General features: G+C 51.3%; 1 protein-coding gene, 1 long non-coding RNA gene and 1 pseudogene across 2 annotated transcripts in view; 1 reads left to right on the forward strand and 2 right to left on the reverse strand.

Annotated features, from left to right (window-relative positions):
- Nucleotides 1–21,526, reverse strand: CDA (cytidine deaminase). Its single transcript, XM_078452288.1, has 4 exons — nucleotides 21,296–21,526; nucleotides 9,480–9,591; nucleotides 4,148–4,205; nucleotides 1–535 (listed from the first exon to the last, which is right to left on the reverse strand). Exons 1-4 carry the CDS (start codon nucleotides 21,447–21,449, stop codon nucleotides 419–421), a joined length of 441 nt encoding a protein of 146 aa, XP_078308414.1. The 5' UTR covers nucleotides 21,450–21,526; the 3' UTR covers nucleotides 1–418.
- LOC132672948 (uncharacterized) overlaps nucleotides 20,089–26,700 on the forward strand; it is a 19,525-nt gene continuing 12,913 nt past the window's right edge. The window contains exon 1 of the long non-coding RNA XR_013557696.2: nucleotides 20,089–20,177. This is a non-coding gene — a long non-coding RNA (uncharacterized LOC132672948). The remainder of the gene's footprint in view (nucleotides 20,178–26,700) is intronic.
- On the reverse strand, nucleotides 25,420–25,938 carry LOC132676891 (HIG1 domain family member 2A pseudogene; annotated as a pseudogene).

Consider the following 26,700-nt stretch of genomic DNA (forward strand, 5'->3'; position numbering starts at 1 on the left):
TGCACTCCCGAATCGGGATGTTCCGTGATGTCTATAATTAGAAAAGTCACTCAGAACAGGATGGGACCTTGGGAAGGCTGACAGGGAAGAGGTCCAGACTTGGCTGGAATTTTAAAGAGGGACCGCAGGAAAGGAAGGAAGGGATGGGTGGTCCTGTCCCGGAGAGGACAAGGTGGGTTGCAAGGAGGGACGTTTGGTCCAGGATGGAATGAAACGCTTTATCGGTTCAGGTGAAGACCTTCATGCTTGAGTGTAATTTGGAAAAAGCCACGTCTGCCCAGCCCCCGGAAGGGCTGGGGCCCATTTGGCCGATGTCCCCAGGTCTGTGTGAACATCTTCATCAAGTTCTCCGGGCGGCTGTCTCCTCAAGCACACGCGAAAACCCAGGCTCTTCCAGGTGGTGGGTGTTTTCTGACCTTCACTGGATCTTCTGCGGGCCCAAAGACCCGAAGGGGGCAGGTAGCAGCTCCAGGACTGTCCTGACAACATATGTGCCATCCGGCTTGGTCATGTAGACAGCCCAGTTGGTGCCAAACTGGAAAAGAGGCAAAGCCAGCGTGAGGGAGGCAGCGTGACCGAGGGGCTGGGACTGACCTGGATTTGAGTCTGGCTCCACCTCTGTCTAACGTTCCTCTCTGTGCCTCAGTTTTCTCATCTGTAAAATGGGGATGGCAATACTCATACCTGGCCCAGCGAGCTTGAGGAAGGAGCCACCAAGAGAATGTCTGTCGAGCAGTTAGAAGTGCTCGGCACCTTGTTGAAGGGCAACCAGTGATCTGTTCTATGATGAGAGACCCACCCAGGGCTTCAGAGGAACAACATCTAACCCCCAGGGCCAGACCTGCACCTGCTGTGACAAACAACAGCTAAGATCTGCTTCCTTAAAGCACCTTCTCTTCACAAGCACGAGCAGATGCCTGCCTGCCTCACCACACACCAGATATTGCCCACGTGTGATTTCGCTCTCTGCCCTTGGAGGTAGGTGTTATTTTTTTTCCTTAAAGTTTATTTATTTATTTTTGAGAGGGAGAGAAAGTGCAAGTGGGGGAGGGGCAGAGAGAGAGAGAGAGAGAGAGAGGGAAAGACGCGGGGCTCGAACCCACAAACTGTGAGATCATGACCTGAGCAGAAGTCAGAAGCTTAAATGACCGGGTTACCCAGGGCAAAACCAGTAAAGCAAAAATTTTAACCCAAATCTGTCCCCCCAGCCCTGGTCTCTCCCACTCCCAGGAGCTACCACCTGCTTGCCGTTTGATCTTGGGCAAATGATTAAACTCCCCGGGGCTCCGTGTCTTGATCTGTCAAATGACTTTGAGAACCGAGGAACGTATCAGGCAGGAAGACGGCTGTGTGTGATGCAGAGCCCCGAAGTTGGCCTCAACAAACTGGGGCTCAGCCTGGCTGTCGTGTTACCATGGGTGGAAGGCACCTGTACACGGTGCCCGGCACACAGTAGGTGCTCAGTTAATGGAAGCCGTTCTTACTGGTTACTTGGCTGTTCGTGACCGCTCAGCTCTGCAGCTCTACTGTGCTTCTGTCCGAACCACTACATCATTTCCAGGCACATCAGTCTTCGGCGTTTTGTTTTTGTTTTTTATATGTTCGTTTATTCATTTTGACAGAGCGAGCGAGCGAGCAGGGGAGGGGTGGAGAGAGAGGGAGACAGAGAATCCCAAGCAGGCTCCGCCCTGTCAGCACACAGCCTGACGCAGGGCCCAAACCCACAAAATCGCAGGATCACGAGCTGAGTCGAAACCCAGAGTCGGACACTTAACCAACTGAGCTACCCAGGTACCCCTGGATTTTTTTTTTTTTTTTTTTTTTAATTAATGCTTTAAAGAAGGAGATTTTTCTGCTTGGCAGGTTCTGCCTGAAAAGCCGAGCAGTGCGACTCTAAGCGCCAGGTCCCCGGCCCCCGAGCTTCCTCTCTTGTTACTTGCAATTTGGTTTCAGTTTCGCCTCTCCCTCCTTCCGGCTTTTTCATCCGCCTTCTCTCGTTTGCCAACACCTACTCTGTTTGGAGAAAACAGCAATGAGCAATTGGACCCAGCTGGGGCCTCGGGAGCCAGGGGGCTGGCATCCTGATGTGGTTTCCTTCCATGGCCTTGGACATGACAAGGTGCTGGGCAGCCATTTCTGCCCCTCTATCCGCCCCCCCGCCCCCAATATGGCGATGACGTCCATATTGTGAACTCAGTGCCTTTATGGTGGCATTTTCAGCTGAATTTGGGAAGGGAGTTCTGCTAACCGTGTCTGGTTGGCAGGCCTGGCAAGAAGCAGAAAGAAAATGGAGATGTTTGCATTGTTCGACACATGCTCTGAAAGCCCAAGGCACAAAGGCAAATGAAAGGGGTTGTTACCCCCTCTCTCCCCACCCCCACCGCCCTGGAATTAAACAACTCCAAAGCAGAAGCCCCCGCGAAACAAGCACCATTACATCTCTGTGGCTGAAAAGAATGTGTCTCGTCATAGAACCATAAAGGCAGGGAGGCGGCTGTGAGGAGCATGGACCTTGCGGTCAGCCAGAACTGGCCGTGAATGCCAGCTTACCACCGTCTGGCTGTGTGTCCTTCAGCAGGTCATTTTACTCCTCTCAGAAGTGGGGGTAACCACCCACACTTCTCCCATAGGCTGGGGTGGAGATTAAGTGAGATGCTGTATTTAGAAGGACCGATGATGTCACATGGAAGCTCGCAAGCCTGTGGGATTCTCCAGGACGGTGGCTTTAACCTTTTGGGACTCTGGGGGACACAGCCCTCTTTGAGAGTGTGTGAAAGCTGACAACCCACCCCTCCCCAAAATGTACACACATAAACAACTTCCACTGAGTCAAGAATAAGAACTCATTGAATCCGTTTTGTTTTGTTTTGTTTTGTTTTGTTTTGTTTTGAGAGGGAAGGAGGGCATGCAGGGGAGGGTCAGAGGGAGAGAGAGACAGAGGATCTTTAAAGCAGCCTCCATGCCCAGCTCGGGGCCAGACGTGGGGCTTGATCTCATGAACTGTGAGATCATGACCTGAGCCCAAATCAAGAGTCAGACGCTTAACCAACTGAGCCACCCAGGCTCCCCATCATTGAATCTACTTTTAACCATTTTTAAGGGTACAATTCAGTTCCATTTGTTCTTGGAATACAATATCCCCTCTGTCCCATGGCCTATAAGGCCCTGCCCCGTCACCCCTACCCTTTACTTGCCGCGTTCTAGCCTCTTTAGCCCTCTTACAACTTAATCAAACTCACCAAATGTATGAGCATTAAACTTGCTGGTTCCTTTGCCTGGAAATCTCCTTCTGTGGACCTTTGTCTGCCTCGTTCTTTATTATTTATATCTCTGCTCAAATGTCATGATCTCATGGTTTGTGAGTTCAAGCCCTGCACTGGGCTCTCTTCTGTCATTGCAGAGCCTACTTTGGATCCTCTGCCTCCCTCTCTCTCTGCCCCTCCCCTGCTCACACACACACACACACACACACACACACACACACACACACTCTCTCTCTCTCTCTCTCTCTCAAAAATTAATTAAAAACATTAAAAAAAAATAAGTAGTTGTTGGCAAACTATTTTTCCGTAAAGGGTCAGACAGGAAACATTTTAGGTTCAGCAGCCCACAGGGTTTTGTCAGAACTGTTGAGCTCTGCTGTTGCAGGGCCAAAGCAGCTATAGACAAAATATGAAGAAATGGGCGTGGCTGTGTGCCAATAAAACTTTATTTACAAAAGTAAGGGGTGGGGGGGCTGGATTTGTCCTGGGCCAATGTTTGTTGATCTCTGACTCCTTTTTCTGTGTTCTCTTCTCCACAGCCCTCATCATTCTCAGAAACTCTGTTTATTTTGCTCCTTATTTGTTGTCTGTCTGCCTCCTGCACTAGACTGTGAACTATGACGGCAAGGCCTGGCTGGTCTTTTCACTGCTGTCTCTCCAGAGCTCGGTCAGGCCTAGCACACAGTAGATACTGACTCAAGTAGCTACTGGATGAAAGAATAATTTCCAGTGATTCACGCAGGCTTGGGACAGCTTAGATGTCAGCCAACAGGGCAAACAGGACAGCAGCTGTGTGACCTGGCTGGCAGCCTGGCTTTGCTCCCACGGCCTAGAAAGGCAGGGAGGCACCTAGTTTACATTTCCCAGAAAAGAAAGGTGTTTACCTCTCTCATGACTTGCCTACAGGCTCCACATGGTGAGATAAAATCATCCTGGAGGTCACTACGGAAAAAGAGAATCAAACATGGGTCAATCTCTCCTGAGGCATGAGGACAATTACTGAAATGCAGGCCCTGAGTTCTGGCCTGATGAAGTCAAACCCCGCCAAGCAGTTTCTGATTCACAGACGCATGGTGTCGCAGAGGCTCAGAAGAAACACCAGGTGGCTTTCCACACTTCCAAGGGGCAAGGCCACGGCAGGCCCGTTGTTTTCATGAGCGCGTTTGGAAAATGTTTAGTGAGCACTTGCTGTCGCCCACACTCCAGAAACACAAGGGTGAAGAAGAATTGGTCTCTGGCCTTCAGGAGATCGCTCAGCCCAGTACTAAATGAGTTACCGTTTTAAACAAAATGCAATAAGAATGCACAGTGAGAGGAGACAATCCCTGCCTGAGGAACAACAGAGAATATTGTGGAGGAGATGGTGTTCGGTGCGGTCCTTGGAGGAAATGCAGAGTTCATAAATCACCGTTAGTGAGCACCTACTGTGTGCCAAGATCTGTGCCAGGCACTCGATATCCATTTCTTTGAATTCCTAGGACAACCTGAGTGTCAGAAGGACCATTTTACCTGCAAGAAAACAGGTTCAGTGAAACTAAGTAACTAACAGAGGTGGTACTCTGAAGGCCCGGGTTTTTCTGTGCTGCAGGCAAAGGAAATAGTATATGCAAAGGCCCTGTGGCATGAAAAAAACAGTGTGAGTCAAAAGAGAAGAATGGGTTCCTTCGCCTCTCAGAATCAAGGCACCTACAGGCAGTCCTCCAGCTCTGAGCAGGACGAAGGGTGAACTGAACAGTAGGAACCGCCAAGCCTGCCGGAGGACCAGAGGTTACGCCAGCAGCCACCATCGTCCCTGCTCTTCTAGACGCACAGCTCTGTGAGATCTCTGCAAGAACACTGGGCTTAAATTTTAGTTTTTGGTCAGCTCCTCCTTTCGCTAACCGTGTGTGACTTGAACCAAGTCGTTTTTACCCATCCAACGTGCATCTCTTGGCTTGTAAAACAAGGGGAATCATCTCACCTACTTCCCAGGAATGCTGGAAGATAAAATGAAATAAAGGGCAGAAAGCACTCTGTAAACTTTAGAGTGTTCTACACATATTGTTATTGCTTGTACTACCAGGCGCTTATTCCTTTACACATATAAGCTCTGTCTGAATTTCAGTGCCTTATGATATACAGATTTATTATATATAACTTATATACCATAACTTAAAATTACATATAGTAACAATGATTATCCTTTTACTGGATATGTGCCTAGAATGTCCCAGGCATCCAGCGAAACACTGAAATGCAGGATCTCATTTTATTTTTTTTAAGTTATTATTATTACTTTGTAACTTACTTTGGGAGAAACCAAGACAGCATGAGTGGGGGAGGGTCAGAGAGGGAGAAGAGAGAGAAGACAGAGAATCCCAAGCAGGCTCCGCATCACCAGGGCAGCACCCGATGTGGGGCTTGAACTCATGAAACCACGAGATCGTGACCTGAGCCCAAACCAAGAGTCGGGCGCTTAACCCCCTGACCCGCCCAGACGCCCCTATTACCTCGTTTTAATCGACAAACATTTATTGGCGCTTCGTACCAGGCACTATCAGGGCTGGGGATACAGCAATGAACAAAATAGACGAAACTCGTTGCACTCAGGGGATTTTCACTAGTGAGAGGAGCCAGACCACCAGCCAACCAACCATGTGTCAAGTGGATATGGCCATAGCTGGCACGAACTGCATAAAGCAGCTGAGGGAGGAGAGAGCGATGGGTTGTTATTTTATCCTCAGGATAACTCGCTGTCGTATGTGGGATTCCAGTCAAAGAAAGGTTCTGCTCCATGGAAAGGTGGGTCCTCTCTGAGCATGCTCCCAGCTTCAGAACAAAAGCCCACGGGGACGTGAGAGGGTGGGGACCCCTGCCCAGGATGCACACGCAGCCAAAGTAACCCTTGTGATTACCAGGCTCCGGCTCGGGTTTCCATAGGATCTTTGGAGGCTAGACTCTGTTATTTTTTTTACTTCTTTCCACACAGACTGACCATGCCAGACAGGCACGGGAAACGAAAGAAAGACCAATCGGAGAATCTCTGCCTTCAGGGGTCTAGTACTGTCTGGGAGGGGAGATAAAGTCTGCATGTTAGTACTATGACACAGGCAGGCTGTGGTTACGACCATGGGAGAGGTGCTCTGAGTGAAATTCAACCTCCCTTCCGTGACCGCTAAGGCCCTATATAATCTGGCCCCTGCCAAGCTCACCACTTCCTTTCTCAATCTTGTGACATGCGTGGCCGGCTTCCCAAAGAACATTTCCCTGGAAAAAGTGACCTGTATTAGGGTCTTCAAGGGGGTGGGGTGAACATGCATTCCAGTGGGAAGTTGGATTTGGCTTAGGCTTCAACCACCAAAAGTCACAAGATGTGGCTTCCAGGCAGCGTAGCTCTGAGAGCTGAGAGAGAGCCTGACCACGACACTGGCTTACCCTTACCTCACACTGCACTTCTCTGTGCCGGGCACGGTGCTGAGGACCTTAGGTCCATCAACTCATTTAATCCCCTAACAACCCCATAAGGTAGGGACTGTGTAGATACTTTTATTGTCCTCACGTTATAGATGGTGAAAGACGACATGACCTGCCCAAGGTCACAGAGCTACTAAGTGGCAGAACCAGGATTTGAACCCAGGATCTGTGGACCCTGCCTTTGGTAGTCTTCAGCTTGCAAAAGTAGTAAGGATAAGGTTAACACAATAGTTTTATTTATTTTTTTTGAGAGAGAGAGAGAGAGAGAGAGAGCCAGAGCATGAGCGGGGGAGGGGCAGAGAGAGGGAGGCATAGAATCGGAAGCAGGCTCCAGGCTCTGAGCTGTCAGCACAGAGCCGGATGCGGGGCTCTAACCCACAAACGGTGAGATCGTGACCTGAGCTGAAGTCAGGCGCTTAACCACCTGAGCCGCCCAGGCGTCCCTAAAACAATAGTTTTAATCTGTTGCCTACTCTGGGCCAAGACCTTTACAGAAATCACTTTCCGCATCCTCACGATAGCCCAGTGGGTCAGCATTCCTCTCCTCCTTTCTACAGATGAAAAGCTGAGCTCAGATCCTTGGGCAACAGCAGAGCAGGATGTGAAACCAGGTCTTACTAACCTTGGAGCCAGGGTTTTTAATCATTACTCAACATTCCCTCCTAGAGTAAGAATCAAAAGGCTGAAGAAAGACACATCCCAGAACGTACTGGGTGCAGCAGGACGCCTACCACCTCTCCTGCCCTGTGCTGTGCTGGGCTTGACAGTTACCCTGCTTTGTGCTGATTCTGGTCACGCGCTGAGGCCATCCTTATCAGACGCGATGGGCTGGAAACCTCTCGGCTTTGATGGCTATGCTGGGGCCCCCATGGGACAAGCTTAACTCCCCATTAGCAAAAGCCCAGCCTGGGCCCCACACTCTGCATTCTGGAGATCTCGAAGGGGCTCTCTGAAACCGTTCACACCCGTCAGTGTTAGCGAGGGAGCTGGCACTTTCCACTCATCTTGTAAACCCCACGCTCTCAATTTAACAAGTCATTAGTGCAATAATGACTACATTTCTGGCTCAGGGATGCTGCTGCAGGCTGAATCCCGGGAGCAGAGCAGTTGGGTGGCTAGAAAAATGCAGGTTTTGTGTAAATAAGGAGATTTGCTAATCATCGCTAGCGATACCCAGTCCTTTTTAAAAGTAGATAATGACCAGGAGAAGGAGAATGTTTCATTTAGAACATTCTAAACAGAGCAAGGCCACCGTGCCATTATCCTTTTGTTGACTTTGGCCTCTTTTTCACCCAGAATATCATTATTTTCTTGGATCAGGTTTGGAATTGAGTTACTCTCCCCTCCCCCCTTTTAAATAAAGCACAATCCACATCCTGAGCTCTGCTCATCTGCACAAAATGTTCCCAGCATGGCCTCATTTATTCCTCCCAAAGCCGAAGGGAAGCCAGGACAGACCTTGGTGACAGGGAGGGCTCTGGGAAGCCGGGACCGACCTTCTCCCTAAGTGCACCTTGCCTTCAGTTACTCAGGAAAATCGCCTTCAATAACCTGGTCTGCCTCGGGACCAGACTGAGACAAAGCTATAAAGAACAGGAGCTTGTTTCTGTCACACGGCCCCTGCTGGCCTTGCGCTGGGTCCCTACATTTCTGGAGGCTTGCATTTCTGCCAGCAAGGCCCTCTAGCGCCACCACAATGAAGAGGTGCTTCACTCCTAGTACGTAATCCATGCACCTGGATGTCCTGAAAACCAATACTTGGTCAGTCATGCACCCACTTTCTGGGTGGATGAAACATTTCCCGTGGCATTTTCCCTGCACCGTTAATTTGCTAAGAAAACTCTTTCACAGTGCAAAGGTACACACAAGAGCAACTCACTATTAAATCGGAAGCGTAACAGGGTCCAAATTAGTAAAAGAGCCCACTCACATGCTCAAATCCTGAAGCCACTGAGTCTGGGTCCAGGGCCAACAAGAACTCAACGAGCATCCTGTGAGGGTCTGCACAAGGGAACTTGGATATTTATGTTTGGGGCATGTAGAGAGAGTAGGTTAATGCTATTATTGTTCAGCCAGGACCTGGGCTGGACTCTGATTAGTGTGTGAACTGTAACCCGGGTTTACCTGGCTGTCACCCCACCAGCTTGCGTTGGTAGCCTGGTTCTTGGCACTTAGAGGTGGGCAATGCCAAGGGCAGTAGTCAGCTCTCACAGTGAAGGATCCCGGGGCAGCTCAAAGAGAGCAGGGAAGAGTGTTTGATTTCCTGGCACAGCATGGTGCCGTGGAATGAGCCCAGAGTGAGACTCCAGAGATGTAGTTTGGTCTCAGCTTTGCCACAAATTCCCAGGAAAGTTGCTCAACCTCTCTGGGCCTCAGTTTCTTCATCTGTAAAATGGGGGTAGTGGCTAGGGGGTCTATACCAGGTGATTTTCAGGTCCCTCTCGCTTTAGGTTTCTATGCTGCCTTTCTGTTGTATCTTGTAGGCGTTCTGTTGTCTGTACTGTCACTAGAGCAAAAGCCCCACCTGCCCTTGAGTTAGAGGTGCCTCGGTTGTTTACCTGCTCTGTAGGCTCACTGAGGGCAGAGTCCATTTTTGACTTAACTCTTTATCCTTGGCACTCTGTCAAGCCTGACAGTGCCCAGCACGCAGGAAGTACAGAATAAATGCGTTAGATGAATGAACGGATGAGTGACACACGCGTGGTGAGTGATGGCCGAATAGATGGATGAATGCAGCAGCAGCCTGCCTTTCCCACCACTTACCTAGAGATAGCAATTGCCCTGAACTCCCTGTGCCCTTCTGAGATAGCCTTCTGGATGGCGGTTCGCTCCGCACAGACGCCCATTGGGTAGCAGACGTTTTCAATGTTGCACCCTGAGAAGAGAGGAGGGAACCAATGACACTTCCAGCAGAACCACTTCCCATGGCAGGTGTTGAGTAAGAGGCTTACCCCATTCCAACGCAGGGAGGGACCTGTTACTCAGAGTGGGCAGGTTGACAGGAAGTGCGGGGACACTGGTGCCATGGCCCTTCCCAGAACACCCACCCTTGTCACTCACCCAATGCCTCCGTCTTGAAGCACAGCCCGGGAGCAGGGGCAGCAGAGCAAAGCTGATGAACCTAGCCCCATCGCCCCGGCAAAAGTCAAGGCCAAGGGAGATACTGAGCCTTAAGATGAGCAGAGCCCCCAGCCCCAGATCTAAGAGACAGAAGGTTCAACGATTGGGCCTGTGCAAAATTTTCGGTGCTGTTGACCAGCTATCAGAGTTCAACCAAGTTCCCGTGAATTGTGTTGCAAAACGAACTGTCAAAACCAACAAAGTAACAAACAAGGAACTCCCAAGCTTTGCAAAAGGTGTCTGTGATTGCACAAGCCTTAGGGCAATCCCAGCCCTCCAATGGGAGGCATGCTGCTAAGGTAGCAGAGTTCACAGCAAGGGATTTCTCCCCAGTGTCCCTCTCAGGAGCGTTCCTGGGGGACAAGGGGCAAAGCCTATTCCCAATGACATAAAACATTGGCATACTCAGATTGGCTGACTAACAAACTCCCCATTTTCAGGGAGGTAAGGCCGTGAACAAATGCCCACAGAAGCTGGGCTTCCCCCTGACTATTGAGATGTGCTCTTTATAGCTTGTCTTTCTCTCTGAGGCAGAGATATTGTTCCCCAGGATGTATTTTCTTCTTCCTTTAAGTAATACGAGTGACCCCCTATTCCAATATGGCTGCTCACATGGCCACTCAGCTACAGACCGTATTTCCTAGACTCCTCTGCAGCATGGTATGGCTACGTGACTAAGTTTTGGTCAATGGCATGTGGCCCACAGTGAGGTGGGAAACTTCTGGATCACATTTTTTTGTAAAGAGGTTGATTGATTGCCCTTTACTTCCTTTCTTTTACCCTCTACAGGCTGGGATGAGGTGGGACAGCTCTGACCATGTGGTTTATGATCATAGGGATGGAGAAGCCACAAGAGAGAAGGCACTAGGGACCCTGGTCCAACTCAAGGATAGAGCAGAGTTGAGATGCCTATTTGCCCTGGCACAACTGCCTACTCTGAGTTGTTATGTGAGAGAAGAGAATTCCGCCATGGTGGACTCACTGTATTTGGGGATTTTTGTTATAGCAGCTTTACCTAGATCTAACTGATAGACAAATTTGGACTCAGAGTGAGATGCGGCTTTAATAAAAAACATCTAAAACACATGGACTTGGGCAATACAGATGTGGCAAGGTGGAGAGCTGTTGGCTTTGTTACCCTGTGGCAGATGATTTGGTAAAGCCCCACCCTACAATAACCTGGAGGGCAGATTATGTTACTCATTGCCTACCAATGGGATCTTTCTACCTGACAATGGGAACAGCCTGTGGCAAAGAGCTGATGAAGGGTGTCACCTTCTCAGTCTATTGTTTCAAGGCTTAAGGCAGTCACCATCAAAAGGACCCAGGGATGGGCCAGGCAGGGAAGCCAGTCAGTAAAAAAAAAGGGGAGTTGGCAGGTTTAAGAACTATGTCGAGAAAGGATCTTTGGGTGTGGTACTCCAGTTCAGAAATGACTGGAAACAAACAGACCAGAAGGTTTCTAAGTTTTAGATAGAATTGGCTAGCCAGAGAAGCCAAAAGTCTGCCCTGTTAAACCCTGTGATCGTTCAGTCCCTAAAGAAACTCCTGGGTCCCCCAAACCCTACCATCAGAAGTGAGCTGACAGAGCTGTGTGCCCCCAAGGAGGTCACTCTCTCCAAAACCCACTTCAGATGTGTGGCTAATGACAGGATGATCAGGGAAGAAGCTCCCAGAGGGCAGAGCCTGGGTCCCCAGTGGACAGGGACAAGGGGTTGCCGCCAGGGCAGAAAGGGAAGGCAGAGTGCATGCCAGCATGGGGAGTCTTCTCACAAGAACTGCCCGGCAAGTTTGATAACTGCACAGACTGGTGGCCACAGTGTGTGCCCTGTTCTTCTCCTTTTCCCATTGGGAAAGTTGGTGACTATTACTCTGTCCTACTCTTTCCTGTTCCCACTCCACACTGAATATTGTGGGAGTGTGAAGTGAGGTGTGGGTGATTACTTTTTACTTTTGGGGCCAGTAGGCCAGCGGGGCCACATCTACACCTGAGGAAAGAGACCGCTCCGCCTCGAGATCCTGCTCTTAGAGCTGAATGCAGTGACTGAGTGGGACTTTGGGCTGCCTCCCTTAGGAAGGTGGTAAGTGGGTCCTACGTGTGAAAGGATGTACACAGATACTTACAGGCCACAGCCAGTTCTGTGGCAAAGACTAACTGTCCCCAAGGTTCACTCTCCCACTAGAAGCCACTGGAGTTGACTGGGGCACATGACTACCCAGCCGGCAACCACATTTCCCGGCCTCCCTGGAAACTTCGTGTAGCCTTGTAGTTTTAGCCAACAAGATATGAATGGCAGTAACGGGTACAACTTCCAGATGACATTTTTGGGGGGACAATGCTTGCTCCCCCGCTTCATCTTTCCCTTTCCCAGGCTCTGGAACATGGACGTGCCAGTTTTGAACACGTGGATGTGGACACCACTCTAACGATGGCAGGACATCAAGACAGAAGGAATTTGATCTCCTGAACAACTGTGTGGAACACAGCAGAGCAGAACAGTCCATATGCCCAGCACTGCAGCCCACCCCCTGGTCTGTTAGATGAAAGAAGTAGGCAGCCATCGTGTTCCAGTCACTGTGTATATTTTGTTTCATCACCTGCGACTGTTCCTTACCTATGGCACTCCCTTTTTCTAAGTGATTATGCAGGATTTCGTTTCTCCTGAATTCACCAAATTTGGAAATTGTTTGGTCATTATCTCCTCATATATTTTGCCCACAGAATTTTCTGTCCTTGCATTATTTACATGGATGTTCTATGGAGGGGTTCGATTAATCATTTGATCCATTAAACATCATCATGGTTCTCAGGATCGCAGGTGTTCATGTCCAACTGATGGCGAGGAATGGATGTCACTAGAGGGCCTGCCCCACCCTGCCATCCCCTGGGCTGGGTACCTCTGCTGCAAGTGTCTTGCTAGGACAGGATAAATGTGTTCACTAACAGTGGCACATGGACTGGCTGTGGGGTGTTAGGTGGGAACAGGTTTGGAATTCCACTTTTGGGAAGAAGGACGGGTGTCCCTACTGGACACCAGAGGGTAGATGACAGCGAGCATCTATTGTTTCGGCCATGTAGCACCTTTCTCCTTCCCCGCCCCAGGGGAACGACCCGCACCTATGTTCTCAACGCTTCTTACAGATGGGAGCGGCCATCTTTTTCTCGCGTGACTTTTTTTTATTGGTCTAAGCTTGCGTGCCTGACCCGCGCTGGGCCAATCAGAGTTGAGCACCAAACTCACTGGGCCAATCAGAGCCGGGCACCTTACCCACACCGAGCCAGTCAGAATTCTCTGTGCCGGAACTTCCGTTTCTCTCGCAGACTGAGAGAGTGGGCTTGAGCCCTGCTGATGGCCTGGTTTCCATTCATTACGGAGGAGACCATTAGGAGACAATGAAATGGACACACTAAAGAATGGATGAAAGATGAGAGGAGACTGGAAAAGGGTCTGGCTTGGCGCAGTTGCCCCGAGGCCCAGCTACGCGCCAGCTCTTCCCCAACTTTTAGGAGCCAATACTCCCTCCTTTTGTCTAAACTAGTTAGCGGGCGGGTCTGTTGTTGACAACCACACAGATGTCAGTTAATACAGTTGGGAGACGGGACCAAGAGCGATCAGGGAGTTGCAACCCTGAAAGTAATGATTGAGACATTTATTGAACGCCACATGTTTTTGACTTCGACCAAGCTCTGTTCACATTCCTATGTGAGTCACTATAGCCGGGATAACCGGCCCTGTCTCAGGGTCAACGGAAGTTAAATGAATAAATGAATACGCCTCTTTTGCTCCCCACCGAATCTCTCCGGCCAGGTTCCTTGATGCCTGCCTGAAATGACTTCCTTTAAACATGCCCTTGCCTGCCCTGGCCCACTGTTGCTGACTTTGGCCTGGCTGCATTTGACTTCTGCCTCTCCCAGAGTAAGATCCTTGCTAACTTTGTCCCCCCACTTCATTCCCTGTCTTGGCAACCATCCCAGGCCTGTCTTGTCCCTCAGGGACACTTTCCCCATTAAGCGGGATTCACATAAATCTTGGGTTTCACAGAAGGCTAGTCCCTCAGGACAACTGCCTGTGGCTGCATTTGACATTCAGAATGGTGTCATCGAGAGAAATTTCCCTTAACTGTGTCTAAAAATTTCAAAGGGCCAGAGCCCACTCAGCCACCCCACTGCCCAAACAGAGCTTTGCAGGAAGAGCCCCTGGGTTCTCTTCCGCCCCTGGGACCCTTTGCCCCACTGGCCCTGAGAATTTGGGCAAGAGACTAAAACCTCCTCAAGACTCAGTATCCTCATTTGTAAAATGAAAGCGATGGCGCCTTCCTCGGAGAACTCGCGCCAGGATGAGTTGAGACCACGCACGTAGAGCAATTAGCACAAAGCGTGGCACAGACTAAGTGCTCAGCAGTGGCCCAGCTGCTGCTATTAATGGCACAAAAGTCCAGCTTTTTGGACTTTTTAGGCCTGTGTGGCTGAGCTTCTACTCCTGCTGGATAAGGTGTGAACAGTGGCCCCGCCTCTGTCCTTCAGGCACTTTGAAATCCTTTCCACGAGGACAAGGTCCTACCTAATCTGGTGCCAACCTGCCTACCTCCTAGACTTCATCTCCTTTTGCCCTTGAGGCCTGCCGGCCTTCCAGCTATTCTCCAAGGATGCCAAGCGCCCTCCTGGCACATGGCATTTGCTCCGGCTGTGTTCCCACTGCCTGGAACTCTTTTCCCCTACATGCCTATGGTTCACCCTACTGCTGTCTCTGCTCAAATGTCCCCTCTTCAGAGAGGCCTGCCATGGTCGTCCTGTCTCAGAGTGCCTCCTCCCTTCATGGCCTCCTACCCTCTCGGTCCATTTCTCCTGCTTTAATTTCATCACAGCCCTTGACACTTTCCTGAAATAAATGTCTTTATTGTCTAATTCTGAGGTCACAGTGTAAACCTCCTGAGGGTGGGGGCTCCTGGGTGCAGAATGCCCAGGGCCTGGAACAATGAGGCCCGTGAGACTCTCTCCGCACTCCAATGACTGTGATTTCCCACTGGGGTGCTAGATCTCTAAGGTGCAAAGTTATAATTTCATGTGGGGCCGCCAGCAAGTTCAAGTGGAGTTTCCTCCTCTTGTTCAAAAAGAGACAAAGAAAAAATGGGAAGAAAGACCTCGGCCGTGTACTCTGATCAAGAAAGGCCAGACGGGTTCGTTTTGCTTCCCTCGCGCAGAAAACAGGCTGTCGTCTAGCCAGGCAAAGCAACGCCATTGCCAGTGTGGCCTTCACTTACTCTGAAACATACGTGCGAGACGGGCTGGTATGATGCCAAGTTAGGAATCCACAATTGTAAGATTGGACCAAATAACACCAGGATGATAGGGCTGTCATTACTGCTTTCTTTTCTTTTCTTTCATTGTTTTTCTTTTATCTGCCTGGCACTCCGTGGAACACTTCAATCTGTATTGTGTCGTTGACCCTTTTAACAACCCTGTAGGGCAGAGGCTGTTATAACCCCATTTTAGAGAAGGTAAAGGCTGAGGCTGCTGGCAGGGAGCCTGGACTCACATCCTGACCTGTCAGATACAAAGGGCTGTCCTTTTTCTCTATGGCAGTTCAGTGAGGACATGTTTTAGAGTGGGTTTGGCGCTTAAGGCAGGGCGAGGGTCAGATGTGATCAAGCCATTAGCAAGGAAAGAAGTTCCAAAGAGGGGATTTGGGCCTGGCCACCCAGAGAAAAGAGCAGTGCTTCTGAGCACCGTCTCTCTTGAGGGACCTAAATACAGTTAAAACGGTCCTTGTCACACACAGCGGGCGTCAGCATCTTCTGGACAGCTTCTTAAAAGAGGTTTCTCAGAGGCACGTGGGTGGCTCAATTGGTTAGGCATCTGACTCTTGGTTTCTGTTCATGGGATTGAGCCCTGCATCGGGCTCCGAGCTGACAGTGTGGATCCTGCTTGGGATTCTCTCTCTCTCTCTCTCTCTCTCTCTCTCTCAAAAGAAAAAAATTTTTTTCAACCTTCCTCTTTCCTCCTGGAGTTTCTGCTTCAGTAGGTCTGGGTCAGATCCCAAGAATTCACATTTCCAGCAAGGTCCCAGGAGGTGCTGAGGCTATAGGTCTGGGACCGTATTTGAGAATCACCCAACCAGAAAAATGTCACATCCACGGGCTTGAAGCAATACTACACTCTTTCCACATTCCCACCTCCCAGCCCACTGCACAGGCAACACACAGTATCATATACGAATTATATTCTAGCTCAACTACAGAGCCCAGGGGTTTTAGTGAAGCTCCTCTTCGTAATGAGCTGTTTTTGAGTGACAGTGGAAAGGACCAATGGATGAGCTGGGAAGACAGGTGTGGTGGGTGTGAGGAGGGCTGTAAGGACAGGAAGCCAGTTAGAGACACCTGCTTTGACTTACCAGGAAGTGCTATGAGGGGTCAGGGGTGGGGAGGGTGCTTGGAGAGCAGTCCTGGAGGAGAAAGGGAGGCCAGGGGCTGGGCTAAGGGAAGGCGATGAAGGACCAGATTTAAAGGTTAAAGCCCAGCAAGCTGGATTCAGCGATTGACCAGGACATCTTTAAGAATCTTTTTAGGGGCGCCTGGGTGGCGCAGTCGGTTAAGCGTCCGACTTCAGCCAGGTCACGATCTCGCGGTCCGTGAGTTCGAGCCCCGCGTCAGGCTCTGGGCTGACAGCTCGGAGCCTGGAGCCTCTTTCCGATTCTGTGTCTCCTTCTCTCTCTGCCCCTCCCCCGTTCATGCTCTGTCTCTCTCTGTCCCAAAAATAAATTAAAAAACGTTGAAAAAAAAAAATTAAAAAAAAAAAAAAAAAGAATCTTTTTAGAAATGCAGCTTGTTCCTCTCAGAATTCATGACAGCTGATCCAGTAAAGTGGCTTTTCCCCTAAATGGTGAAGGGGCGTATAGAGTGTGAAGCTCCTCCAGGGAGGAGTGAGGGAGACAGACCAGCGTCCCAAGGACAAACTCGCCCATCCCTTGGGGGGTGCCAGGAAAGAGTGGTCTCCATGACTCTCCTCTGCCACCTCCTATCTGGCGTTGTGCAGACACTGGCTGTCCCTGCCAACCCCCTGCTGCCCCATCTCTTCTGTGTCCCCACCCCCCTCTCCCTCTGTAGCTCTGCCTCCCCCCATGGGCTCCTCCTCTCCCCAAAGCTCTCCCACAGCAATCACAGAAGGTAACTGTTGGGATCGATCACCCTCCCGGTGGCCCAACCCCGGGAGGGCACAAGGCCCTGGTCAGTCAGCATCGAGGGGAAAGGACCATTATTACAAGATCATGACAACAAGGCTGTCAGATTTGTTTTTGAATTGAACGAGACACCAGTGGCCTCTGAGGAGGGAAACTCCACACGGGCTGGGCTTTGGTGCAGCTGGAGAAAGTCACGAGCTGGGCAGACCTGTCCCACGATCAACTACAAACTCACAGCATCTAAATCCAGCTGTACCTTCTCTGCCTCCCAATTGTCTCTAATCCCCCCGCCCCCATGTGCCCCGTCAGGTTTCCTCTGACTGTTCGAGGTCCCCTCCTCTCCAGGCCCTGCCTTACTACCATCTGCCCTCCCTTTCCATCTACAGAAGGAGATCCAGGCATTCTGGTTAAAGGCCCTCCATTTGTCCCCCCCCTTGGCACACTTTCTCTGTCCCTGTCTGCACGTGCACCCTGTGGCAATGGGGCGGCAGAAAGAGCACGACCTCAGTTGTCTCATTCGTAGAGGGTGCCTTTGGCTTTTGCTCTGGCAGTTCCACACTCCTTCTTGTGGTAACAGACCCACCCAGCCCCCACTGGGAAGGGATGTGCTGCTGGGCCAATCACACTACTCTATCATGACAACAGTGATTGGCCCAGGGATGTGCATGTGGTTGGAGATGGACCCATCAGAGCTCTTCCCTGGAGTTTTTCCATCTCCAGCTAGTGAAGGAGAGTTCTTTCTCTCTTTCTTTCTTTCTTTCTTTCTTTCTTTCTTTCTTTCTTTCTTTTTTAAATAGGGAATTTGATTTTTTTAAAAAAATTTAATGTTTGGGGCGCCTGGGTGGCTTGGTCGGTTAAGCGTCCAACTTCAGCTCAGGTCATGATCTCCCGGTCCGTGAGTTCGAGCCCCGCGTCGGGCTCTGTGCTGACAGCTCAGAACCTGAAGCCTGTTTCAGATTCTGTGTCTCCCTCTGTCTCTGCCCCTCCCCTGTTCATGCTCTGTCTCTCTCTGTCTCAAAAATAAATAAACGTTAAAAAAAAAAATAAAAAAAAATTTAATGTTTATTTTTGAGAGAGAGAGAGAGAGAGAGAGAGAGAGAGAGAGAGAGAGAGAGACAAAGTGGGGGAGGGGCAGAGAGAGAGAGACACACACACAGAATCCAAAGAAGGCTCCAGGCTCCGAGCTGTCAGCACAGAGCCCAATGCAGGGTCGAACTCATGAACTGTGAGATCATGACCTGAGCCACAGTTGGATGCTTAACTGACTGAGCCACCCAGGCACCCTGAGGAGAGTTCTTTCCTCTCTGCTTTTGAGGCTGTAAAAGAATATGGACCAGAGGCTGCCTGCACTCATGTCCCCTGATGCCTGGAGAAAGCCCACCTACAGGATAAGAGAAAGAAGCAAGCACCCAGGAGGATAAAGAAGGACATGGTGACATCGCAGTTCCCGGATCCAACTGTCCTGGAGATACCATCTACTCTTGCCCATAATGGTTCTGCTTGGCTTCTGTCACTTACAACTGAAAATGCTCTAATGCACGTGACACTCATCGTCTCCGTTCATGTGGTGGCTGTGAGATTACAAGAGATCTTCCATACCAAGTGCTTAGTGAATGATCAGTGCCTTGTGGCTATTACTCCTGCCGTCAGTCCCTGCCCGTGATGTCCTCAGCACCACCCAGCTCTGCCTCCAGCTCCCACCTTGGTCAGTGCCTCCTCATGCCCCTGGTCTACCTGGCTGAAACTCTAGAACCATATTCCTTTCCTTCATTCTACACTGCTCATCCCAAGCCCAGTCCTTTTGTCCCAGACGGTTTTCCTCAGGTCTTTCCTTCCTCCTTGTTCCAATGGCCACCGCCCCAGCCTGAGTCATTCATTTGCACATTCAACAAACCTCAACGGAGGACATATTACAGGCTGGGCAATGTGCTGGTCCTGTGGACGATCAGCAAATAAGACAGACATCCTCCCCGACACTCTCTCCTCTGTCTTGACCCTCCTTGAGTGCCTGTCAGACCAACTGTCCTTGAATTCTACTTTCATGTTACTCTTCTTCTTCTTAACATCCCTGGTTGCCTACTTCCTACCTCATCAAATCTTAGTGGCAATGCTTGGCCTTCACAAGTCATCCAGAAGCTGCCTCCAAACAGTAATGATAGAACAATACCTTTAACAGAAGGAGAAGCAGCCACTGCGGCAGAAACTGGGCTAGTCACTTTACAGGCATTGACTTGCTTAAAGCCTCACAACCTGAGGTTCCAGGGCTGATGATAACAGGCACCAGCCATCGGGGAGGACCCTGGTGCCGTGCTGGGCTAGGCAAAGCAGCTCTGTTCAGAGCCATCCAGAAAGGTGGGCACACCGTCTTCGGCTCAACAAATGTGTAAGGCACATTTGGGTGAAGGGTGTTGCCCGGCATCCCTCAGCTGATAAAGAGCAGCACCAGGATTCAAACCCAGCAGCCCCTAATCCAGGGCCTTCGCCCCATCCCAGGGGGCCTCCCTAAATCCCCACTGCACAGCCAGGTTCTTTCCCGCAACTTGAATAGGCCACACTCCTGCTCACCTCATTCAACCACTCCTGCAGTCATCGGTCGAGGCCTCCCTTTTGAACCATGACCTGTGTAAGAGGAGGGACCTCCATAGGGGGAGAGACGATGTCATTTCTGCTCATGGCGCTATCCCCGGGGCTTGGCCCGCACATTACCTAGCACGTCACGGTACACAGCAAATATTTGCTGAATGAATGAATCCATGCAAAGAGGCACTGGGAAGAACCAACGGCTGATTCGATGTTTAAGACCCCGGAGCCACGGGGCAGTGTGGGCTGCAGTGTTGTTTGTGGTGGTGGTTAATGTTTAATACTCATCTGAGCCACCGGGCCAGGCCTGAATTCGCACTAGACACACGGAGAGTCTGGGTTCCCTACAGAGCAGCCACCTTGGCGTCAGGGGAACTCCGGATTAGAATCCCAGCTCTGTGATCTCGGGCGTCTAGCTTCTGTGAGCCTCAGTTCCGTTCTCTGCGATGTAAAACTGCCTTGCCGGGTCGTGTCAACGGATAGCATTCCTCACCACCCTTTCACGTAGGGACTCAAGGTTACTTCTCCTGCTCAAAGATGTTTGAGATTCAGGTAACTCGTGAAACCGGAAAGAACCTCAAAGGTGAGAGAGAACTGGAACAGCAAGGAGAGCCCAGAGGGGGGACTGTACAAGGGGAGGCGGGGGCTCGCAGCGAGGCTCACAGCTGAGTGGCGGTGGGGGTGAGTGGCCCACAACTGGCCTCAGGCTGCTGGAGGTTACCCATTAGAGGCACACATGTGAGCTTCTTTTCCTTTAAATAGCTGCCGCTGCCAGGCAGAGGCAGATTCTGGGCAGCAGGGCTGGGTGTCCCCATCTGCCCACTGTGCCAATTCTCATCTGCCCCCAGAGTGGCGGGGGGGGGGGGGGGCATGGCTTCCCTGCCACTTCCTCACCACGGTGTCCCGCTCTTTTGAATGAAAATGCCTCCCAGCTTAGCGAAAACAAGGCTGAACTTTTGTTCGAGTGAGCTTTCTCTATAAAACCAACAAACCAAAGAAAAGGAGCTTAGGAACAGATTAGTGCTGACTCCAATTCCCACCCTCCCCAGGCCAGCACTCATTGCTGGTCACCCAAACTTCGCCTGGCCTCCTTGCTTCCTCCAAGGCCCTCTGCAAGCCCTGAAGTCCACTAACAAGTCACCGGCTGTTGGCCTCGGTTCCTCATTTTCTTTCCTAGCACAGCAGGTGACGCGAAGAAAGCAGGGTCTGGGGGATCTCAGCCCTGGGTTCCACCCCCAGTGCCCCGTGCGACCTTGACCAAGTCGCGTCACCTCTCTGGTCCTCAGTGTCTTCATTGAAAAGTGGGCATAACACGGAGGTCGGTGGGTGCGAGGGGAGGCCTTGCTGATAAAACCTGTGGAAGCCTTAGGAGGGCGCCACAAAGACGGCGGGGGGGGGGGGGGGGGAGGTGTCAGAAAGTATCAACCCTCTCCCCGCCCCACCCAGCACTGAGTTATGGCCTCCCCTTCCAACTTCCCTCCCCGTCCCACCTCTGGCTTCCCAGTCCTCTAAGAATTGGACGTCGCTGCATGCGAGCAGCACCTGCGTTCCCCACTGTCCGGGACAGCAGGCAGGGCAGGGGCGAGTGGCAGCGTCACTGGGAGCGGCCAGTGCTGCCCTCTGCTCTGCGGGCTCCCGCCCGTCCTCTTGCGACCACCTGCCCGGGCTGCGGCCGAGGGGGGATCGGGGCGCCGTCCTTACCGGAGAAGATCCTCCCGTCCCGAGTGAGGAGCGCGGCGCCCACGGGGAAGTGACTGTAGGGACAGTAAGCGGACTTCTTGGCCTCCCGGCAGGAGAGCAGCAGCCGCTGGACGAGCTCGGGCTCCAGGGCGCAGGCGGGACGCTCCTGGGCCATGTCTGTGCCCCAGGGCGGCGGAGGCGCATAGGTCAGTCCCCTGCCAGCCGGCCAGGCCCGCGCGACGCTGGCTCCTCCCCCCGCGGCGCGCGTCCCTGCGGGGCGCTGGGCGGGGCCTGGAGAGGGACCTCCCGCCCCACCCCCAGCTCCCACCCCCCTTCCCGCCCCGCAGGTCGGGGTCCCAGAGTGTGGTGGGCGGCCCAGCGTGAAGAACGCGACCGTGCCCCCGCGGGCTCCCCCTCTCCCCCTGGGGACCGCTCTCACTGCTGACACACTGAGGGGCCAGAGGGACGGGACATGGGTGCCCCTGTGGAGGGGGCGACTGTGGACACACGCTCCTCAGGAAAGAGGCTGCTGGGGGTCAAGGTCAGGGTGAGTCCTGGGGAGTCCAAGCTCCAAAGGTTGAAATGCCCCTGTTTGTTGAATGACCCTCTCCTTCACTGGGGGATGTGATGAGGTTGAAAGGGCAGAGCTGGAGCAGCCACTCTGGCTTCCTGAGGCAGAGCGTGAGCTAAAGCAGTAAGACCAAGTTGCTTCTCCATTTTCACCCATTTTCCTTCCAACTCCGGTCTTAACCCAGAAGTTAAAAGTATCCCCGCCGGAGGGAACCTCTGAGGTCATCGACTCACGCCTCCTCATTTGTTTTGTTGGCAAGATGAACATTGGGTTGGTGGCCAAAGAAACGGGTTTTGCATGCTGACACCACCACTTTCCACGTGTGCAACCACCGGCCGGTTCTTTGACCTCTCTGAGCCAGTTTCGTCATTGCTACAGCGAGGATAGTGATCATCTCTGTTCTACCTCCTCGGATTATAGAAGAGCTTGAGCTTTGGAGTTTAGTGGACCTAAATTTGAAGTCCAGTTCTTCCATTTATTAGCCATACAACCTTAGGAAATTAATAACCACCTCTCTCTGCGGTCTCAGTTTCTTCATCTGTGCAGTGGGTGCACTCACAGTGTCTTGCAGAGTTGTCATGAGGATCAAATGAGATAATGTGCGTACGGTGAGCGTGGTTAGAGGGTCCTGGGACATCATGACAGTAGCACGCTTTGTGACTCCATGCAGATCGGGTGATTGACATTAAGTGACTTGGCCAAGATCACATAGAAAAGGCAGAGAACACCAGATAGAGTGTCCAGAGGCGTCCAAATGTCCACAGACCCACAGCAAGCAGGAGTGAGTCAGCAGCTTCTCTGAGGGCTTGGATAGAGGGTGGGGAAGAGGAAGGGGGGAAGGTAGAAGGTGGGGAGAAAATGAGGCCGGGTGTCCTTGTCCTGCATGCTGACATCTCTGGGCTGTGCAGCCCAGCATCTTCGTGTCCTATAGCCTGGAGCTCTCACCATGTAGAGATACAGGCAGACTGGGCAAAGTTGGCCTCATTTCCTCTCCCCTCGTCTCTCCTCTTCCCTCCAGGTTTCCCCCACCCCCTTTCTACACATCCAGCCTTTAGAGAAGCAGCTGGTTCCTTCCTGCCTGCTGTTGGAATTTTCTTCTGGTTCTACACGCTTGGCATCTAATGCAGTTTCTTGGATCTGAAGCAGGGCTGGCAGAGAAACCAACCGTGTCCCCCTGGCTTCTCTATCCCTGCACTACCCAGCTACCCCAAGGGGCCCTCTCCTAGGGTTCCAGGAAAGAAAGCAAAGGGTGTCTGGGGACCATGTGTACCCATTCCACATGGAAATAATTCTAAGGCTTTTGGGGGCCAAGTATAATTGCAACAGGACAAGGGATAGAGGCCCTGCCGGCCTGCCAGGCCTGTCGGAAACCCCCGTGGGTGGTGCTGTTCCTGTCCCCTGCCCTGTCTTGACTCACACCAGCTAAACCCAGACTAAGCTTAGCCCAGCTTAGCCCAGCTTAGCCCAGCTTAGCCCAGCTAAGCCCCAGTCCTGGGTAGCAGGACTGGGGCTGGACTCCTTGGTTCCATAGCATCAAGAGAACTTGGATGGCCTCCAGGCAAGTTATGGCCTTGGCCTCTTCGAAGCTCTTTACCTGCACTTGGTCACAAGTAGGGACAGCACTCATTGCAAACCCAGCTGTATGGGTTTTGGGAGCCAGTAGTAGTTCCAGAATTCCTTACAGGAGGGGCTTGGAGTGGCCATCTGAAAGGGGAGAGTGGGCCTGGAAACAGGTATAGAGCTAAGTTTTAGGTCAATCATATTAACATTTTCTAACCATGCTTTGATTTCCACTCCACATAAAATTAGGAGAAGTTAATTGCCCAGCACAAAGAATAAGAGTATCTAAGAAGGGTGTGGTTTTTTTTTTTTTTTAACATTTTATTTATTATTGAGAGACAGACAAAGCAGGAGAGGGCAGAAGGAGAGGGAGACACAGAACCTGAAGCAGGCTCCAGGTTCTGAGCTGTCAGCACAGAGCCCAACGCAGGGCTTGAACTCACAAACCGTGAGATCATGACCTGAGCCGAGGTCGGAGGCTTAACCGACTGAGCCACCCAGGCGCCCCTCTGAGAAAGGGGTTTTGAGTGGTGGTGGAGACTGTCAAGGGCCAAAGCCCTCCCCCCACCCCAAGCCTTTCCTCTGTGAGGGGAGCCACCCTGTCCCTCCATTAGAGCTCAGATGCCATCAACTCACTTCTTCACTCAATGAATAGTTACTCGTAGTAACAGCTAATTCTTATTAAGCTCTTTGCACGTGCCAGACCCTGTGCTAAATGCATGGTTTGAATTATTTCATGCAATCCTCACCACAAGGTACGTGCTGGCGATTTTACTGCCCATATTTTACTGATGAGGGCACCTGAGCTCACGGAGATCAGAAGGGGATCTCAAACCCGAGTCTGTTTGCCTCCATGTAAATGAATCGTGCGCTCTGGTCTGTGCCAGAACTCACGGAGAACCGGCATAATGGACCAGTGTTGGGGTGGGGGGCAGTTCTTGGCATCAGACCAGACAGTTTGAATCCTTCTTCTGCCTCTTATTACCAGTTGTGCATCTAGGCAGGATGGCTCATCACTCGGGGCCCCTCTATCCTCCTTATACAAGGAGCAGGAGTGGTACCCACTATGGTGGATCATGGTGCCTGGAATCCCATTCTGCTCAAGAAGGTTTCCCGTTTCTTTCACTGTGGCTCCTTTGGGGGAGACCATCTGGTGGGCTGTTAGTCACTGTGTTCCACTGCCTGGTAGGTGTAGGCAGTTGGCACAGGGTAGCCAGTCAGACCTCGCTTTCCAGCTGAGCAGTGGGAGCCGATGGTTTCTCCCGCCATGGTTCCTCAACTAGGAGGATCTGATTCTTGCTGACAGCTAGACTGCCCCCTGGGTAGAGAAAGCTTACTTGTAAAGTGAAGCCATGTGGAAAAAAGCAGAGCTGAGAGATGGAGGGGGGGAAAAACACCCTGATTTTTCTCTGGGTGTCTGGATTTGGCCATGAACACACTTCCAGACTTCCTTTCAACTGAACCAATAAATTCGCTTCTTGCGTAAGCTTGGTTGAGTTTTGTTTCTGGCAATCCCATGGCCTCTAGACTAACATACTACTTCCTAGGGTTGTTGTAAAAAGTCAATGTAAATCAATGGTAATCAATGTAAAGCAAGGTAATCAATGTAAAACTCCTAGTACATTGACTGGCACATAGTAAGTGCTCAACTAGTGTTAGTTCATATTATCACGAGGACTGTGTGCCGGCCCCTGTGCAGGGCGCTAGGGAATGGGAGGTGAGCGAGACTTGGAAACTGCCTTGGATGACTTTGCGGTCCAGGGAGGGAGACAGACAAGTCAGTGGACAGGTGCAAAGCACCCTAATACACGAGTAGATACCGGGGCCCGTGGCCATACTGAATACCTGTTGTCTGGAGGGAGTGGTGGGTAGGTGGGTTGGAGAAAGCTTCCCAAATGACAGGAGACTAAGAGGAATACTTTTTTTTTTTTTTTTTTTTTTTTTTTTTTTTTTACACACAAGTGGATCAGTCTATTAAGTAGGAAGTGGAGAAAGTGAACAGAAGTATGCACAAACAGAAGTATGCAACACCCAAACTGAACCGAATCCGAGATTCCTGAAAAAACATGTGTCAGTTACACAATTGGCCACCTCTTCCCAGACTGACGCAGGGACTTACTTGTCAGGGAAGATGAGGGAATAAGTCAGGTGGCAGGACTGGTGGCTGCTCCTGGGGCTGGGAATGATCTCTGGGGAACTTTCAAGGAGGCCAGGTCTCGGGCTCAGGATCCAGACCTCATAGCGGATGCAGCCAGACCCAGCAAAATGGTTGCGACCCTGAAGCCCTGGGCCGTGATCTGGGTGTGTGTCATGAGCTGAGAGCCGGGACTCTGGCCCCATAGGTTAGGGCAGCCACCGCGCCTGGGCAGCCTATGGGTACCACTGGGTTCTCGTGTCTTGGGAAGGAACTTTTCCTCGAAGCTCTCTGGAGTGCTGTAGACAGTGGGGTTTAAGCCCTCAATGACTGGGGGCTGTGATGGTTCAAAGGGCACCTCGGGAGTCACAGGGCCGGGAGCCGTCATGTCCCTGGCAACAGCTTTAGGAGAAAAAAAAAATCGAGACTAAGAGGAGTATTAAGTGATGGGTGATGTTCACAGTGGACAAAGTAGGTGTGATGGGTTGAATTGTGTTGCCCCAAATGGAGGTGTTAAAATCCTAACCTCCAGTATCTCAGAATGTGACTGTCCTTGGAAATAACGTCACTGGAGAGGTAGTTAGTTAAGATAAGGCCACAGGGAAGTAGGGTGGGCCCCTAATCCCAGATGACTGGTTGCCTTATAAGAAGATGATCACGTGAACACATAGAGGCTTGGGAGAACACCCTGTACAGATGGAGGCAGAGGTGGAATGGTGCAGTGACAAGCCAAGGACTGCCAAGGACCGCTGGTCATCACCAGAAAGCAGGGGAACAGAGTCTCTCTCACAGGCCTGCAAAGGAACCAAACCTCTCAACCCCTTGATTTTGTACCCTTAGCCTCTAGAGCTGTGAGAGAATAAACTTTTGTTGTTCAAGCAGCCCCGTTTGTGGTCCTTTGTTGGGCAGCCCTAGGAAACCTAATATAGTGAGCATAGCAGGTGCTGTCAGTGCTAAACCCCCTTTGCCACCTCAGCTGTTGCCTCCAGCTTTAGTGGGCGGTTCCTGGACATGCCCATGGCTTCCTGCCTTAAGCATAGCCTGGGCACAGGAGTGGGCTCAGTCCATGCGTAGGGTAGACCAGAAACGTAGGGCAACTAACACCCTCCCCCAGAGGCATTAGGTATCCATAATACATCACGATTTCCTAAAATCAGTAGA

The sequence above is a fragment of the Panthera onca genome, chromosome C1 (assembly GCF_046562875.1).
Source record: "Panthera onca isolate mPanOnc1 chromosome C1, mPanOnc1 haplotype 2, whole genome shotgun sequence".
Lineage (NCBI taxonomy): Eukaryota > Metazoa > Chordata > Mammalia > Carnivora > Felidae > Panthera > Panthera onca.

Excerpts from the sequence above, each read along its gene's own strand:
- CDA (XM_078452288.1), bottom strand. The coding sequence starts at position 21,449 with ATGGCCCAGGAGCGTCCCGCCTGCGCCCTGGAGCCCGAGCTCGTCCAG. Across the intron at positions 4,206-9,479 it reads AGGGCAATTGCTATCTCTAG|TGACCTCCAGGATGATTTTA; the intron begins GTAAGTGGTGGG and ends CTTTTTCCGTAG. Across the intron at positions 536-4,147 it reads GTAGGCAAGTCATGAGAGAG|TTTGGCACCAACTGGGCTGT; the intron begins GTAAACACCTTT and ends CCTCTTTTCCAG.